Consider the following 15,450-nt stretch of genomic DNA (forward strand, 5'->3'; position numbering starts at 1 on the left):
GTGAGGAGCAAGCCAGTAAGCAGTACCCCTCCATGATCTCTGCATCAGTTCTTGCCTCCAGGTTCCTGCCTTGTTTGAGTCCAAGTCTTGATTTCCTTCAATGAAAGACTATGATGTGACGTGTGAGCCAAATAAACCCTTTTCTCTTTGGTTTGATTTGCTCATGGTGTCTCGTCAGAGAAGTAGAAACGCTAACTAGGACAGTACCATGCCTAACTGCTCCCTGGCCTTCGGTGCATATATACACACTATGGGGCGTATGGGCCAACCCCTGGACTGCTCCTTGCTCCAGGCTTGTTTTGCACTTGGTCACCTCTCTTCACTGGGGCTGCCTGCTGGGATGCTGAGCTGACGGTGAGAGGCTGCAGGAAACAGCTGTGCTTGCTCCTCCCCTCCCTGCCTGAGGGACTGAACTGCATGCTTCCAGCCACCTCGTCTTCTCCTTTGCCACGAAGGACTGCGCCAAGACAACACAGAGGAATGAGACTGAAGATAGGGGCAAAGGTGGCCACCACCACCTTGCTTCTGTCTCCGCTTCCTAGAGGGAACTTATGATCCTCCTGCCTCAGCATGTCTTCTGGTATAAGAGGCTACTCTACAAGCTCAGCTGTCTGTGTTCCCTGGAGGCATATTGAGCTACTGTCAGTCGCTTGCTTGCTTGCTTGTTTATGATAGACTGGTCTCAAGCTCCCTGTGCGGTCAAGAATGTGCAGGCCTCTTAGAACAGGCCTGCATCCAACACACCTGTTCTAAGAGGATTCTTTTTAATTTCTTATGAGATAATTTATCTGACTTTTTTTTTATGGTGTTGTTGGAGGTTTATTTACTGCTTTGACGGGGCTGTGCTTCCCTCTCCACGTTTTAGTTTAGGTGCATGTATGTTGGGGGGGGTGGAAAGGGTATGTGTGTGCACAGCACATGTGTATTCATATATGTATTGTGTGGGATGCAGAGGGTGTGTGCATAGCACATGTGTATTCATATATGTATTGTGTGGGAAGCAGAGGGTGTGTGCACAGCACATATATGTATTGTGTGGGATGCAGAGGGTGTGTGTACATGTGTATTTCACATATGTGGAGGGTGGAGGGGTGTATGCACAGCACATGTGTATTCACTTGCATGAACAGCCACCTCTCTGTCTTCATAGACTGGCTCTATGTGGGAAATCCTTCACCAACAAGCTTCAGCAGTGGTTCTCGGGCCTCACTGCCTGTTTCTAGTGATGTACCTTTGCCTGAGCGTGTGCACACAGCTTCCCCATCACCCCCATCATGGGAGCTGCCCTGCTCTCTGTAGGAGCCGCTCACCTGTGTCTCTGCAGCATGGCAGGTGCGCTGGCTCTTTGCCACCAATCCCTCAGGAGCTAGGATATGCCAGGTGAGACAAAAAGCAGCCCCTGGACATTTGCCCACAGCTGGAATGCTAGTTATGCATCCTGCTCTTCCTTTTCCCTCTCCTAGGGGTGGGTCGTTGTCAGCCCCAGAAAGTGGATGCCACCAAGAAGAATTTCCAGGGAGGGGCATTAGAGCTTTTTCCATTTATGTGCGTTTGTTTTTGTCGTTGGTGTACGTGCTGCTCAGCTCCTGAGAAATCTGTGGAATATGCACACTGAGGACTCTAGGGGTGAGCTGAAGGCTCGGAGTCCTTGAGTTTAGTTGTTACAGAAAATGATCGACACAGCCAAGGCCAAAGGTTGAGCGCTCAGGGGTGGTGAGGGATTGTGCCATGGGACACTTCCCCGGTGTAGCCACTAGGAGGTGCTCAAGGATTTTTTTTTTCTCTTAGCCAGTAATGTCCCAGACGTGGTAGGTACCCAGAGGATAGGTGAGATTGTCAGGAGGGTTCCGGTTCCCTTATTTCCAATAATACTTCTCCATTCCAGAGAAAACTTACCTGTGGGAAAATTTGGGGCAAAGGGGAAGAAGTAACTTAAAGAGGGCAGATCTGTCCTTCAGAGCTTTTGTGAGGCACTTCCTTACACACACAGAGATCACTCCATCACACCGTGACCTTGGCCCTGGGCTGGGAGGGAAGCAGCCGAAAGACTCAAGGTCAGAGAGAGAAGACTTTGAACTGTGATGGGGGAGTAGGTAAGGCTCCAGAAGAGGCCACGTAGCTTTTTCCCGTGCAAAAGAACACGGCCTGGTTGTAGGTCTTGCACTTGGAGACACTAATGTCTTGTCAGAGTGCCTGGTTACACTATCCATCACTTTCCCCCACATCAAGAAACACAGTATCAGCTCGGCGTTGTTGTTGTTGTTGTTGTTGTTGTTGGTGGTGGTGGTGGTGGTGGTGGTGGTGGTGGTGGTGGTGGTGGTGGCGGCGCACGCCTTTAATCCCAGCACAGGAGGCAGAGGCAGGTGAATCTCTGTGAGTTTGAGGCCAGCCTGGTCTACAAGAGCAAGTTCCAGGACAGGCTCCAAAGCTACAGACAAACCCTGTCTCAGAAAACCAAAAAAAAAAAAAAAAAAAGGAAAAAAGAAGAAAAAGAAAGAAACAGTATCACCATTATCAATAATACACAGGAATGTGAGGGAAAATGTGTATACATAACATGGCTATTGATGTAATATTAATAAAGGTTACTTTTGGCCATGGAATTCAAATTACTTTTACTGTCAAAGTATTTTGGCAGCCAGGCATGGTGGTACATACCTATAACCCACCCCCAAACTTGAGAGGTAGGAACAGGAGGAGTCCAGGCCTAGCTGAGCTATGCAGCGAGCCTGAGGCTGTCTAGGGCTCTGGTCTCAATTCCTTTCCCTCCGAGTTTTCCTGCCTCTGAATTTGTCTCCTCTGTGTATTGGATTTATAAAAGAAAAATTAATCCAATAATGCTTTGCTTCTGGAGTGTAGAGAAGGCCACATCGTAGCCAGGAGCACAGACTCTCCTCTGGCCCCTGTAAGCCCTGCACGTCCACTTGAAGCCTGCTTCCACCTGGCCACACACTAGGAGAATGGGCAGATCCTGAGCTGGGCTCATAACCCCTGCCTGTGCCCTCAGCCTGTGTCCTCTGTCACTAAGCTCTGCCACTGAGCATCACTCCCTGACCTGTTCTCATAAGCTTGGATGACAGAAAGCAACAGAAGATTTTTGGACCCCACTTCAAATCCTTGCTTCTTTTAATTCTATGCATCTGAGCACACCGGCGGCGTCTCTGAATCTGCCTGCCCCCTCGACACCCGCCCTCTGATTCTGCCTCCACCCACTCCACAGAGCACTTAGGTCTGTGGAGGGCTCTGTGAGCAGCTATAACCTCCCATAAGGCACAAACCACGGAGCACCAGCTCCTGCCCAGCTGAGCCATCACTGACAGGATCAGCCGTGAGCTGCCTTGGACCCTCTTCTACTGCACCCCCAGTCTCCCAATCCAAGGAGCACCCCAGAAAAGAATGTGCCCCCAGGAGCTACTCAGGCAACTAAAGATGCTCCTGGCACACAAATGTGAATGCCGTGCTAAACATGTGCACAGCAGGTAGGTAAAAACCCCAGGTCCGTGACTGTACAGAGACACACATACATGCATGTGCACATATATGAAAAGGCATGGGCTCACATGCAATGCTCATTTGTATGTAAGATCAGAGTTGTCTATCCAATTCAGCAATTCTAGGAGTTCCTTTTTAGCACTTTCTAGAGGCTGTGTTTGGTTATCAGGCTCCTGGGATGGGTATAGACACTCACAGGACCCTCCTCATAGCCAGTCTCTGCAAAGGGGCTGAAGGTGGAATCCAGAGGGTGGAAGTTGAGCAGGCAAGCAAACTCGGAGATGCCTCCAGCGTACTTGGGGGTTTATATTTTCTAGAACATGATTACTTTCCTGCTCTCCTTTGTAATTCGCCTGACTTCCAGAGCGGCTGTGACAGGAGCTCACAAGAGAGCCAGTCTTTGGCCTCACAAGCTGCCTGACTGACTTCAGTTTCCTGTCCTCACCAGGGTCTGTGGTTTCCAGGGTGATGATGGTCCCAGAGATTTCCTAGACCAAGGTACCCAGGGAATATGGCTGGGGGGACTTTGACCTACCCTGGCACCTGATATGAAAAGCCTTGGTCACATCCTTGACTTACAGGCAATTCTTAGGGAAAGCAGAAGAAAAAAAAAACCACCCATTATCAAAGTAACTCCTTGGGGTAGTTCAATAATGGAAAATGTGATTTTTATTGAAATATGGTTTTGTCAAAACATTTCTGGATACAGAAAGCTAGAAACAGAGTACCCCAAATGGCAGAGCTGGGTAGGGCCTTAAGTTTTCCCAGTAGAAGGAACTAAAGCCTGGAGGATCAATCCTCCGGGTGACTCGGGCGCTGGAAGGATACAGATACGGTCCCCTGAGCAAGTATAGCAGTGCTGCCTCCAGAGGTGAGGCTGGGTAAGGAGCTGTCACTCACAGTGTGCCTTATGACAGCCTTGTCTACCCTCAGCAGACAACCCAAAACCTCGAGCTGAGATAACACCAGAACTCAGAACAGGAAGTCCTTGGAATCTGACTGCTGTTGCCATGGTACCCACAACTACCCCCAGGAAGTCAAAGGCAGGCTCCCCCAGCAAAGTATCTCATCCCATAGGGAAAATCGGTGAGCCCCAGATGTCATGAGAGCATTCAAGATTCAGGCTCAGAAGGTGCCCAGCCTCCAGCAATCCCAGAATTCAGAGTTCAGTGCAACGATCGTTCCTCCGCTCCAAGCGCAATCTTTGTGAACATCCGCTCCCGTGGGCAACACGACTTCAGAACTGTAAGTGGGACTGGTGCCTCATCCACAGCAGAGACCAAGGGATCGCCTAGTGGTGGGAGGGGCTTGCATGTAGCTCTACCAGAGCAGGGAGGCACGGCAGAGGCTCCTTACTGGTAGCTGAAGGAGACTCACAAACAGCTTCCTCACAACTAAAGCCCACTAAGCACACAGCTCCCAATGAGACATAAAAAACAGCAATACATCTTGATGCCCTTGAGATGCCCTGGGATTCAAGGTCAGCTAATAAGATACTTGAGTAGAAGCAGGCATTGCACAACAGCCTCTCAACTGAAATGAGCTTTCTGTGTGGAGGGTCCAGCAGGGGCATTCCTTTCTGTAATGACCAGCTCTGCATGAAGTCCACACAAAGCCCCCTCCTCTCTCCTTAGATGTCTCTGGGCCACACTGAAGACTCGGAGTGCTCATCTAAAACAGTAGGCAAGGGTTTTAGGCTAGGGAGGTGGAGGTCATTCTGACTTCTATGTGGAAAACAGGTCAGAGAAGCAGCTCTGTGTTCCCCAGGTTGTGGGCAGACACGTGGAAATCCAGCCGTGAAAGAAAAGGTGTGCACATGGATGTGTGTCTGTGTGCATGTACTGCACACACACACACGTACACACATGCGTTGCTGAGGACTCAGTGTAAGGCTGTGCACTTGAGTGCTACTGTTCAGACCCGTTCCCACCCGGAATGCTTTGATGTACAAGTTTTTACAAGAGAATCAGTCCAAGAAAATAGAGACACGTACAACATGCTTCCCATACCTAATTCTCACTTAAATAACTTAGAAAATATTAACAACGAAAAACCAGATGGTATGTTGAGAATGCCGGACATCTGTGAAGCCCACGGGGCAGACACGTAAGCATAAAGCTTTGTGTTCCCAGCGCTGTGCATAGCAAGCACCCGGACGATGCTCAGGGAACCTCAGCAGCTCAGTAAGAGACGGCAAAGTCCAGAAAGAAAAGGTACATGGTAGAATAACAAAAAAGGTCTCCCCTTTGATGCTGCCAGTTTCACATCGCAGGGATAATGCATAACCCAGAGGTCATATATCTATTTCCTAAAGGTTGACTCAGCTCATATCCGTAGGCTAGCTCTCAGTTTGCAGAGAGGTGCTTTGGCCTCGTAAATAGAGCTACAGATTGTAAAGCAGAGTAACCCACTGTTAATAGTTAATCTTCAAGCTGCTGACAGTCTGTTCTCATTCTCCTAGGCTTACAACTTTATAGTTCTTTATTTCTACATTTTTATTTCTGGAATATACATTTTAATTTTTTTTTATTTTTGGACTCTTCATGAAGCCATCTGTCACCAGATTAGCAAAAATCATACACTGATAAGCCTAGTACTTAAAAATTGATGCTGGGAATGCAAATTGTGGAACTTTTGGTCAGGTGAACTGGCATTCATCTATTATAATTAAACAAGTATAATTTGTAATTCCACTAGAAGATCTGGTTTGTAGAAATAAATGCAGTAGCATACAAAGATACATGTTTACAGATTTGCATGTTTGTGTGCCTAGGTAAATAACATACATGCATACATTAATATAAACTACCAGCCTTAATAATGTGCACTTGCTGTTCATGGGAATAGAACACAAGAAGCAGCTGCAATGAGTAATGATAGGGACCTATTTTAATGAAATATTTATTTATTGTATACACAGTGTTCTGCCTGCATGTACATCTGCAGGCCAGAAGAGGGCACCAGATCTCATGGTTATGAGCTACCATGTGGTTGCTGGGAATTGAACTCAGGACCTCTGGAAGAACAGCCAGTGCTCTTTACCTCTGAGCCATCTCTCCAGCCCCTGTCAAATTTTTCTTTGCCTGCTGTATTTGTATTGATTCAGCTGCTACTTTTGCAGTGCTTTCTGTTTATTTGTCTGTTTGTTTGTTTGTTTGTTTTTAATGTACTTAATTTTAAAGGAAAATATAATTCTGCCTACTCACATGGGATGGAAATCCCGCGAGGCGAGGTCATTCCCATCTTCCTCTCTACTATACCTCAGAAACAACCAAACCTTCCTGAGTTCACACACAGAAGGTGCCTGTAGAAAGAATTTGTTTTTTGCATACCATTAATCAAATTAGTTTCTGTTGTTTGTCACCAAATTGCCCCAATTGCAGTTCAGAACCCGCAGAAGAATGCAGGCTCTGCCAATCCTCTTCCACGGCAGTCACAAATCTGCGGGGCTCCAGCGCAGCCCTGACTCCACCTGTTGTCGGGGGGGCTAATGGGGAAAGCCTCCCCTTTGTCTCCTGAGCCAAATGAAGAATTACGTGCTCACCCTGCTTGCAGCCTTGTGTTGCTCTTCATCCTCTCTCGTTGTCAAGAGGATAAAGATCAGCACGTGCTGCCCCTCTGAGCTGCTTTTCCAGCACAACAGCATGGATCTATCCACAGATATGCCCTGGAGAACCCAGGCCTGGGGATGGAGCTCCAGGCCAGAGCTCTGGTGGACTATGAGGCCCTGCATTCAACCACAGAACAAGCTAACAGCAGAGAGCCTAGGTACCATCTTGCTTTGCTACGTGACCCACATTTGAGGCTTTCTCTTTATTCCTTTTATGGTAAAATAGAGATTCTCTGCTACAATGTTCTGATGAGATGCTGCAGGGGTGCATGAAAACGCTCAGCTTTAGCGCTTTTGTCTTCTAGATATTCATCTCTTTCCTTCTGTGTCATCTCCACCATCATTCATGAAAATGTCGAGTCCGGTGAGTAGCTCCTCTCACCAGAAGGCAGGTAATGGCAGGGCTGGGGAGATGGTTGTTGATGCAAAACCCACAACTCTCACCTCAAAGCGGGATAAGGGATAGTTTCTTCTGGAGGCAAATATAAATGAGCTTGGCTCAGGAACACAGATTTAGGTTACTCCGAAGTCCATTTTCTGGCATGGTAAGAGATTCGTGACATTGTACATTAACAGAACACAGAAGCCGGGTGATGGTGGCGCACGCCTTTAATCCCAGCACTCGGGAGGCAGAGGCAGGCGGATCTCTGTGAGTTCGAGACCAGCCTGGTCTACAGAGCTAGTTCCAGGACAGGCTCCAAAGCCACAGAGAAACCCTGTCTCGAAAAAACAAAACAAAAAAAAAAAAAAAAAAAAAAAAAAAAAAAAAACAGAACACAGAAAGTTAAAGATCAATACACCGCCCTGGTACTTTACCAGCAGGTCACTAGGTCACACACCAATGTGGGGAAATCTCTGCTACAGGTGTCTGGGTTAACTGATGACATTTTGAGGTTGTCAATAGATTGCAAAATGTTCCACCTGACAGTCACAAAGATGTGCCAGACAAAGAAGCAGGCGAGGAATGACTGGAAGGGGACCGGAGACAGCCCGAGATAAATTGTCTTTAGGCTCTGGACCTGCAGCACTCCAACCCCCCACAGTCATTGAAGCTGTCCGTCATCAGTGAATCAGCCTCGCAGACTTTTCAACATAAGGCATGGTTTCTAGGGAAACTTGCGTTCACGTGACTCAGTCAATAAAGTGCTTGCCATGCAAGACTGATGGCTTGAGTTTGATCCCTTAGCACCCATAAAAACCTGTGTCTGTGTGTGTCTGTGTGTGTGTGTGTGTCTGTGTGTGTGTGTGTGTGTGTGTGTGTGTGTGTGTGTGTGTAGCACCCCCAATGCAGGGGGTGGGAAAAGACAGGAGAATCTTAGGGGCTTGCTAGACAGTTGTTCTTGCTGAACTGACAAGCTTGGGTTCAGTAAGTGACCGTTATTCAAAAACTAAAACAAAGGGTGATAAAGAAAGATACGCAGTATCAACCTCTCACTGTGCACATATGTTCATGCTCACAGGCGTTCACAACATGCTCACACACACACATGGTGTAGGATGGTAAGCAGCACAGGGTTACAGTGGGATTCCCATGTTTCCATAAGGACCAGCGCCTGCACCACTGAGGGCTTCAAGCTTGACTGGCCGACCGCAGGGAAGGGTGAGTCCAGGCAGCACTGTCCAGAAACCAGAGAACAGCCCCACCACTGAGCTGACCCTTGCCAGCTCCTCATGACAGCAGGGCCACAGCCCAAGTCAATCCACAGCTTACGGTCACCTACCTATGCAATGTGCAAAGACACACTTCCTGGACTGTTTCATTTGATTCTCTTATAGCTCTAAAACTAAGATGGTATCATGATCACCATCTCTGTCACCATTATGGTCACTGCTACCACTACCACTACTAATATACATACCATCATCACCAGCACCAACACCTCACCACGTATTACTGAGACGGATATCACCATGACCACCAAAATCACTACATCATCACCATCCCTGGCATTGCCATCAGTCCCATCACTATTGCCGTTAACTTTAATCATCCTTCCCATCTCACTTCACCACCCTAAGTACCTACCAGCAGCAGCAGCACCAATAGCATCATCCTTACTATTGCTGTCATCCACCATCATCACTACCGCCATTATCACCAGCACACACACCACCACTGCTAGTGCCATCATCACTATCACAGTTGTGATCACAATTCTTATTATCATTTACATTTAATTTAATCCGCAACTTAAATGATATCTGAGGGGCTCAAATAGGTTAGGTGCCTTGCCCAAAGTTGCCCATCAGTAGGTGGCAATAATAGGAATTGGAGTGGGATCCCACATCCCATATTCCCACTATTCTCTGGGTGCCTGCATGGCTTAGGATCGATGACTTCCATTCCCATGGGTCCCTCGTGGCGAGTTTTCCTCGCTATGTCTTTGAGTCATCAGTCTGAGGGTTGGATGCCTGGTGTTCTCTTCCATCAAGGAAACTGTATGGACGTTCCTAGCGGCATGATTCATAACAGCTAGTGGCAGGAACAACTAAATATCATCAGCTGGGAAGAGATAAACAAAGCGTGCTGTTAGTCACCCAGTGCAATATCATTCAGCCTTGAAAGGGAAGTAAGCGCTGATACATGAATGAACCTTAGAAACACGGTAACTGAGAGGAGCCAGACACAAGGAGCCAGACATTGTGAGATTCCACCCTTACAGTATCCAGCGTGAGCAAAGCCAGAGTCAGAAAGCATTGTAGTGGTCACCAGCAGTGGAGGGAGGGCGATGCTTGGGGAGCCGGGGGGATACAGGGTCCTTTGGGGAGTGATGAAAACGTTCTGAAGCTAGATAGGTGGTGGCTGCATAAGATTGGGAACGTACTGAATGCCCCTGAACCGCACACTATAAATGAATACGATGGTGAATTTGTGTTGTGTACTTTACCAAAAAGAAAGCTCTCCATCCAAAGCATCCCTCCGACTGTGTTAGGGTAAGGACGCAAAGAACAGGACTTGAACCATAGTAATATGCCCACTTGTGGATTCTTAGCCACCTACAAAAAATAATTAGTCTTTTTGCCCCAAGCAGCTCTTGTTCCAGACCCCAAATTCCAAAGTACTTCACAGTTTGAACCACAGAACACTCCACCCTTATCTTGAGAAGATGCCCTGTGACAGATGCTAGCCAGGTCTGAGAGTTCACCAGCAGCTTAAAGTCTGCAATCGATGTTCTTTGTGCTGCCCAGTCAGGGAAAGCTGGCATTTGGGTGACGCTCAAGGCCCTTCTCTCTGATCCAGCAGCGCAAGACTCGGCTGGAGCGCCGGATTGTTGGTGCAACCAACCGGTGGCGTTTTCCCCAAGATCATTTCTGTGGGGACCTGCTGGCACTCTCCCAGATGTGCAATGTTTTGAACATAGACCTTGACGAAGCTCTGAAGAACCCAGAAAGGTAGGAAGGGTTGAAGGACCGTGGCAGGGGATGCCAGCCCAGAAGGGGGCGGGGGAGGTACTTGATGACTAGACCACGCTGGCTATGGGTGGTCCAGGCATATCTAGAAGGAAACCTCACATAGGCACGGAGAGGGTCTGAAGTGACTTCTTGCTCTGACAAGGTCTGGCAGTGGTGGCTAAAGAGCAGCTTTTCCTTTACATATGAACTTCGGACTCCCACCAAAATCTAAATTCATCATCCACGGACCAAATGATCGCTTGAAAAAATCACTATGGCTAAGTGTCTTGGTGTGAATTCTTTTTTTTTTATTTTTTTATTTTTTAATTTATTTTTTTATTTATTAAAGATTTCCGTCTCTTCCCTGCCACCACCTCCCATTTCCCTCCCCCTCCCCCAATCAAGTCCCCCTCCCTCCTCAGCCCGAAGAGCAATCAGGGTTCCCTGACCTGTGGGAAGTCCAAGGAACCCCCACCTCCATCCAGGTCTAGTAAGTTGAGCATCCAAACTGCCTAGGCTCTTACAAAGCCAGTACGTGCAGTAGGATCAAAAACCCATTGCCATTGTTCTTGAGTTCTCAGTAGTCCTCATTGTCCGCTATGTTCAGAGAGTCCGGTTTTATCCCAGGCTTTTTCAGACCCAGGCCAGCTGGCCTTGGTGAGTTCCTAATAGAACATCCCCATTGTCTCCGTGTGTGGGTGCACCCCTTGCGGTCCTGAGTTCCTTGCTCGTGCTCTCTCTCCTTCTGCTCCTGATTTGGTGTGAATTCTGATGTGAATTCCTATGAATTCCCATTTCTACACAGGCTACCATTCCCTTTCCCTCTCTTAGCAAGAAGCCTTAGCATCAGGCTAGGCCATCACTTCTCCAAATTGCGAGTTCTACCTGTCCAGAGAACACAGCAAAGGACCTCAATGCAGAAGGACCCTTCACTTTCGAGTGCTTGTGCCCTGGCTTGATGCCACTAATATCTGAACCAGTAGTCCTGTCTTACACGTTCATGGTTAAGTCGGCCTAAGCAAAGGCTGCCCCCTGCCCCCTTGGAGAGTATCTGCCATGGAAGATCTGATGGTTCCATGTTTGCTGAGTGACTGCTCAAATGTGACTTAGCCTGTGGCTAAGCCTCTCTGAGCCTCAGTTTCCTTGTCTGTAGAATGGTGATAATGGAAACTCCCTTGAAAACTCGGTGGATGATTAAGTCTGGTGTGTTGTATCAGGTTATGCCCTAGAAATGCTTAGTGTTTTTCCTACGAATAGTGGACTCCGAGTAAAGCGGAAGGTTATCTCGGTGGAGTCTGCCAGGGTGTGGGGAAAATGGGTTATCGTTCACGAACATGGGATTGCAATCCTGTCTTTATAGTGGGAATCTATCCCTGGGACTGTGAGAAACTCTTGGAAAGCACCTTAAAGGTTCTAATTTTTTCTGTTTTTTTTTATATCGATAGACAACATTTAATTAGGTAATAAAGCTAATAATTTAGGTAATAAAATAATAACTAATTATGTGTACCTTTAGATACCAGGAGACTTTCTGATATCATGTTCCAAGGCCAGTGTGTATACGAGTGTCTGGAATTGTCCTATGTAGCATGCACGTGTCCCCAGAGCACACACAGCTCCCCAACCCTACCTGATCAGTAAAGTCCTGGTCTGACCTCTTGTGTTGTAATTGTGACTTCTCCCACATGGGGTCACTGTCAACTTTGACAGGAGCCAGATCAAACTGTAGTAAACGTATTACATCAAGGGTCACTGAGCTCCCAGCTCCCGTTTATTTTGGGTCTATAGCTGTGCCTTGGACAGGCCAGTGCCCTGGGTGCCACCCAGCTGGCCAGTTCTGCTTGTTGTGTCTGTGGGTTTCCAGGGTGTGGGGGACGCTGAGGCTGCTCACTCCTAGATTCCGTGCAGAGCTCTGTGGATGGCTTAGAGTACTGAGTGAGGTTGGGGGCCGAGAGACACGGAAGTCTTGACTCCTTTCATATAACCATAGGTTCTTATATACAAATTGAATATGCTCTCTTTTGTGACATTATTCATGGAAAAACCTTGAAAGACACCCTCGAAAATAGTTCAAGCAGTCTTGGGGGTTTCTGGCATATATGGCTATACATTGTCTCCTGCCCAAAGAGGCAGCATAGAAGAGGTGCTGCCCAGCCAAGACTTAAAGGAAGGGCCTGCCCACTATGGATCCAGACACTCTGGGAAATGAGCCTAGAACCCTTCCTGATGCCTGGCCGGTGTCCCTGGATGATGGTGTCCTTTAATCCTGTCTGCAACGCCAAGTCAATCCATGACGGGAAGAGAGGTGCAGATGTCTTCATGCAGAGAGGTGAAAATGTCCACAGGGGACCCCTGGATATTTTATCAGAGTACAGCTCTTGCCGGGAGATGAGGGACATAGGACTTGAGTTATAGGGAAACAAAAGAGCAAACATCAGCTAAGTATAGGCTTCATGGTAGGCCCTCAGGCATTCCCCCTTACTCTGCCCAGCCATCTTTGTTTCATAGGGGAAAGCTCTGAGGCCAAGAGACAGGTTCCAAGGTCACATGGAGAAAAAATGGAGGGACTTTGGACCCCCAGGTCTGTGTAATTCTTCCCAGTTAGGCAAATTGGAGTCTTCGACATTGAAATATCAAGCTGGCATTCCCATGTGTGGCTTGTTACAGAAGACCTGTATACCCCTGAGACAATTTCGGAATTCCCTTTTCTCTTTCTCCACCATGGGCCCCAATCTGGGGGAAGAAGTGGCAGCCTATGAGCACATGACCCCTGCTCCCTGCCACATCTTCCCAGAGCAATTTCCCTCCTGGTGAGTGAACAGAGGTTTGTCCCATAGACTCTACCAGTGATCCTAACATCAGCCTGCTTCTGGAGGTCTACAGAATCTCAAGTAAATCTAAACTTGTATGTCATATACAAGTTAACTATAGACACTTTTACTCCTGTGTTGTAATTGTGACTTCTCCCGCATGGGGTCATTGTCAACTTTGACAGCAGCCAGATCAAACTGTAGTAAACACATCGCATCAAGGGTCACTCAGCTCCCAGTTCCTGTTTATTTTGGGTCTGTAGCTGTGTCTTGGACATTCAGTGCCCTGGGTGCCCCCCGGCTGGCCAGTTCTGCTTGTTGTGTATATAGCTTGTATAGTAAACAGCTCTCACACCCAGGAGAGGCAGCATGGCCATTTTGTCATCTGGCATCTCCTGGCTCAGCTGGCAAAGGGGATGTTTGTGCAGTAGGTTGAGCTCATGGGCAGTGCCCTTTCGTTTCCAAAACCAAGCTGTCCCATTTAAGGTGACAGTCTGAACTCTTAACCCTGGCTAGCTCTTCTCAGACATGTCACCTAAGTGACTGAGGGAAGGTGAGGGTAACTGGGTCCAGTTCATCACTCCTGCTGAGTAAACAACCCAGGCCTTCCTGAGGTTGAGTCATTTGCAGCCATCTCTGTCCTGGAAAGGGTGGCATGCTGTCACTATTATTCCGGAAATGGGCTCATGCCCAAACCGCCTCCATGCACCTGGCTCCTGAGGGCTTCTGAATCACTGGTAAGCAGCCTTGCCAAGTGGACGCCAGGACACACAGACCAGATGTGGTCTCAACTGTCCCTTGGCTGGTTGGCTTTCTTGGGACGATCATCCTCTAATTGAATATGTGACTCAGGTTTTAGTTTGTTTCCACACTCTGCATGGAGAGCACATAGTGTCTGTGAAAAGCACTATTACTGTTGCTATTCATACTCAGTGGACATTGACCAAACACTTGTACGGCGGTTTGTACCAGGGCCACAGCAGTAAACAGACACCCTGGCGTTGTGTAGAGGACCCAGGAGTAGACAGGCAACCAGAAGACATTGCAGAAGTTTTAGAGGGACAGACTTGGGGATCTATGGGGCTGGGGTTGCTGGGCCAGAGAGAGCAGCAATGGAGCTTTTCCTGGAGAATTAGTAAGAACCCCTTGAGAGAAGAACCGCCAGTCTCAGAACAACTGAAAATTAACCTCACAGTCTAACCCCAAACCCTGTTCCTCCACCCAAGTTCTTGTCTCAGGACATGGACTCCCAGTACATGGCCGAGGAACTCTCAGCACAGAAACAGAACCTATGAGCGTGTGGCAGCCGCATTCGAGAAGCCAGAAAAGGCTGCAGTCAGAGCGGGCGGCACAAGGTCGTAGTGAGGCAGAAGCCTGTAGCTTTGCTGATGAGTCTGTGGGAACACAATGGTGGATCCCCAACAGGAAAGACAAGACCAGCTCCGTACGTTGTGTGGGGCTTGACAGGGAGAGGATGCGCTAGAGGCCAGGACACCGGCATTGACTGGGCCTTGAGTGGGTGGACAAGAAGCAGCCTGGACGAAGGTTGAACGATGAAGGTAAAGAGCATTTCATTAGATGGAGATTAGTGGTTAGAAGTGGCAATGCCCAGTTGGCTGGCGTGGGTACCTGGGGGTCCCTGTCCCGAGACTAGAACTGGGGTAGAAGAACGGGGTTTGGGGGAGACTGTGAGGTTAATTTTCAGCTGTCCTGAGACTGGCAGTCAATGCCCTGGAAAAGAACACTCTACGCTCTTCTCCAACAGATACTTACGGAGTACCTACTGTATGCCATTTTAGAGTTTCAAGTTTTAGAGACTTTCCAAAGGAAGTGCCATTCCACAGGCAGGGGGAGCCTCAAATACCTCCTTGGTAGGTCATGCTCACCAGCAGGAACAGGGGTCAGTGTTTAGAGTCAGCCACGTCAAGAGCTGAGGAAACTCTCACAAAGAGGAAGACATGATAAGGTTCTGTTTTAGGGATGGATGCTGTAAGGATTGATGATGTAGGGATACTGGAATGATGTGTGTTGTGGGGATGGATGCTGTAAGGATAGATGATGTAGGGATACTGGAATGATGTATGTTGTGGGGATGGATGCTGTAAGGACAGATGCTGTAGGGATACTGGAATGATGGATGTTGTG

The 15,450-nt window shown here is 48.1% G+C and overlaps 1 protein-coding gene across 1 annotated transcript in view; it reads left to right on the plus strand.

Moving 5' to 3' along the window:
- Positions 1-7,448: 7,448 nt before the first annotated feature.
- The window catches only part of Btbd16 (BTB domain containing 16), a 49,909-nt gene continuing 41,907 nt past the window's right edge, over positions 7,449-15,450 (plus strand). Inside the window, exons 1-2 of the mRNA XM_005351375.2 lie at positions 7,449-7,520; positions 10,353-10,495. Of these exons, the coding sequence (XP_005351432.1) occupies positions 7,449-7,520; positions 10,353-10,495 (215 nt within the window). The remainder of the gene's footprint in view (positions 7,521-10,352; positions 10,496-15,450) is intronic.

The sequence above is a fragment of the Microtus ochrogaster genome, chromosome 8, assembly GCF_000317375.1.
Source record: "Microtus ochrogaster isolate Prairie Vole_2 chromosome 8, MicOch1.0, whole genome shotgun sequence".
Lineage (NCBI taxonomy): Eukaryota > Metazoa > Chordata > Mammalia > Rodentia > Cricetidae > Microtus > Microtus ochrogaster.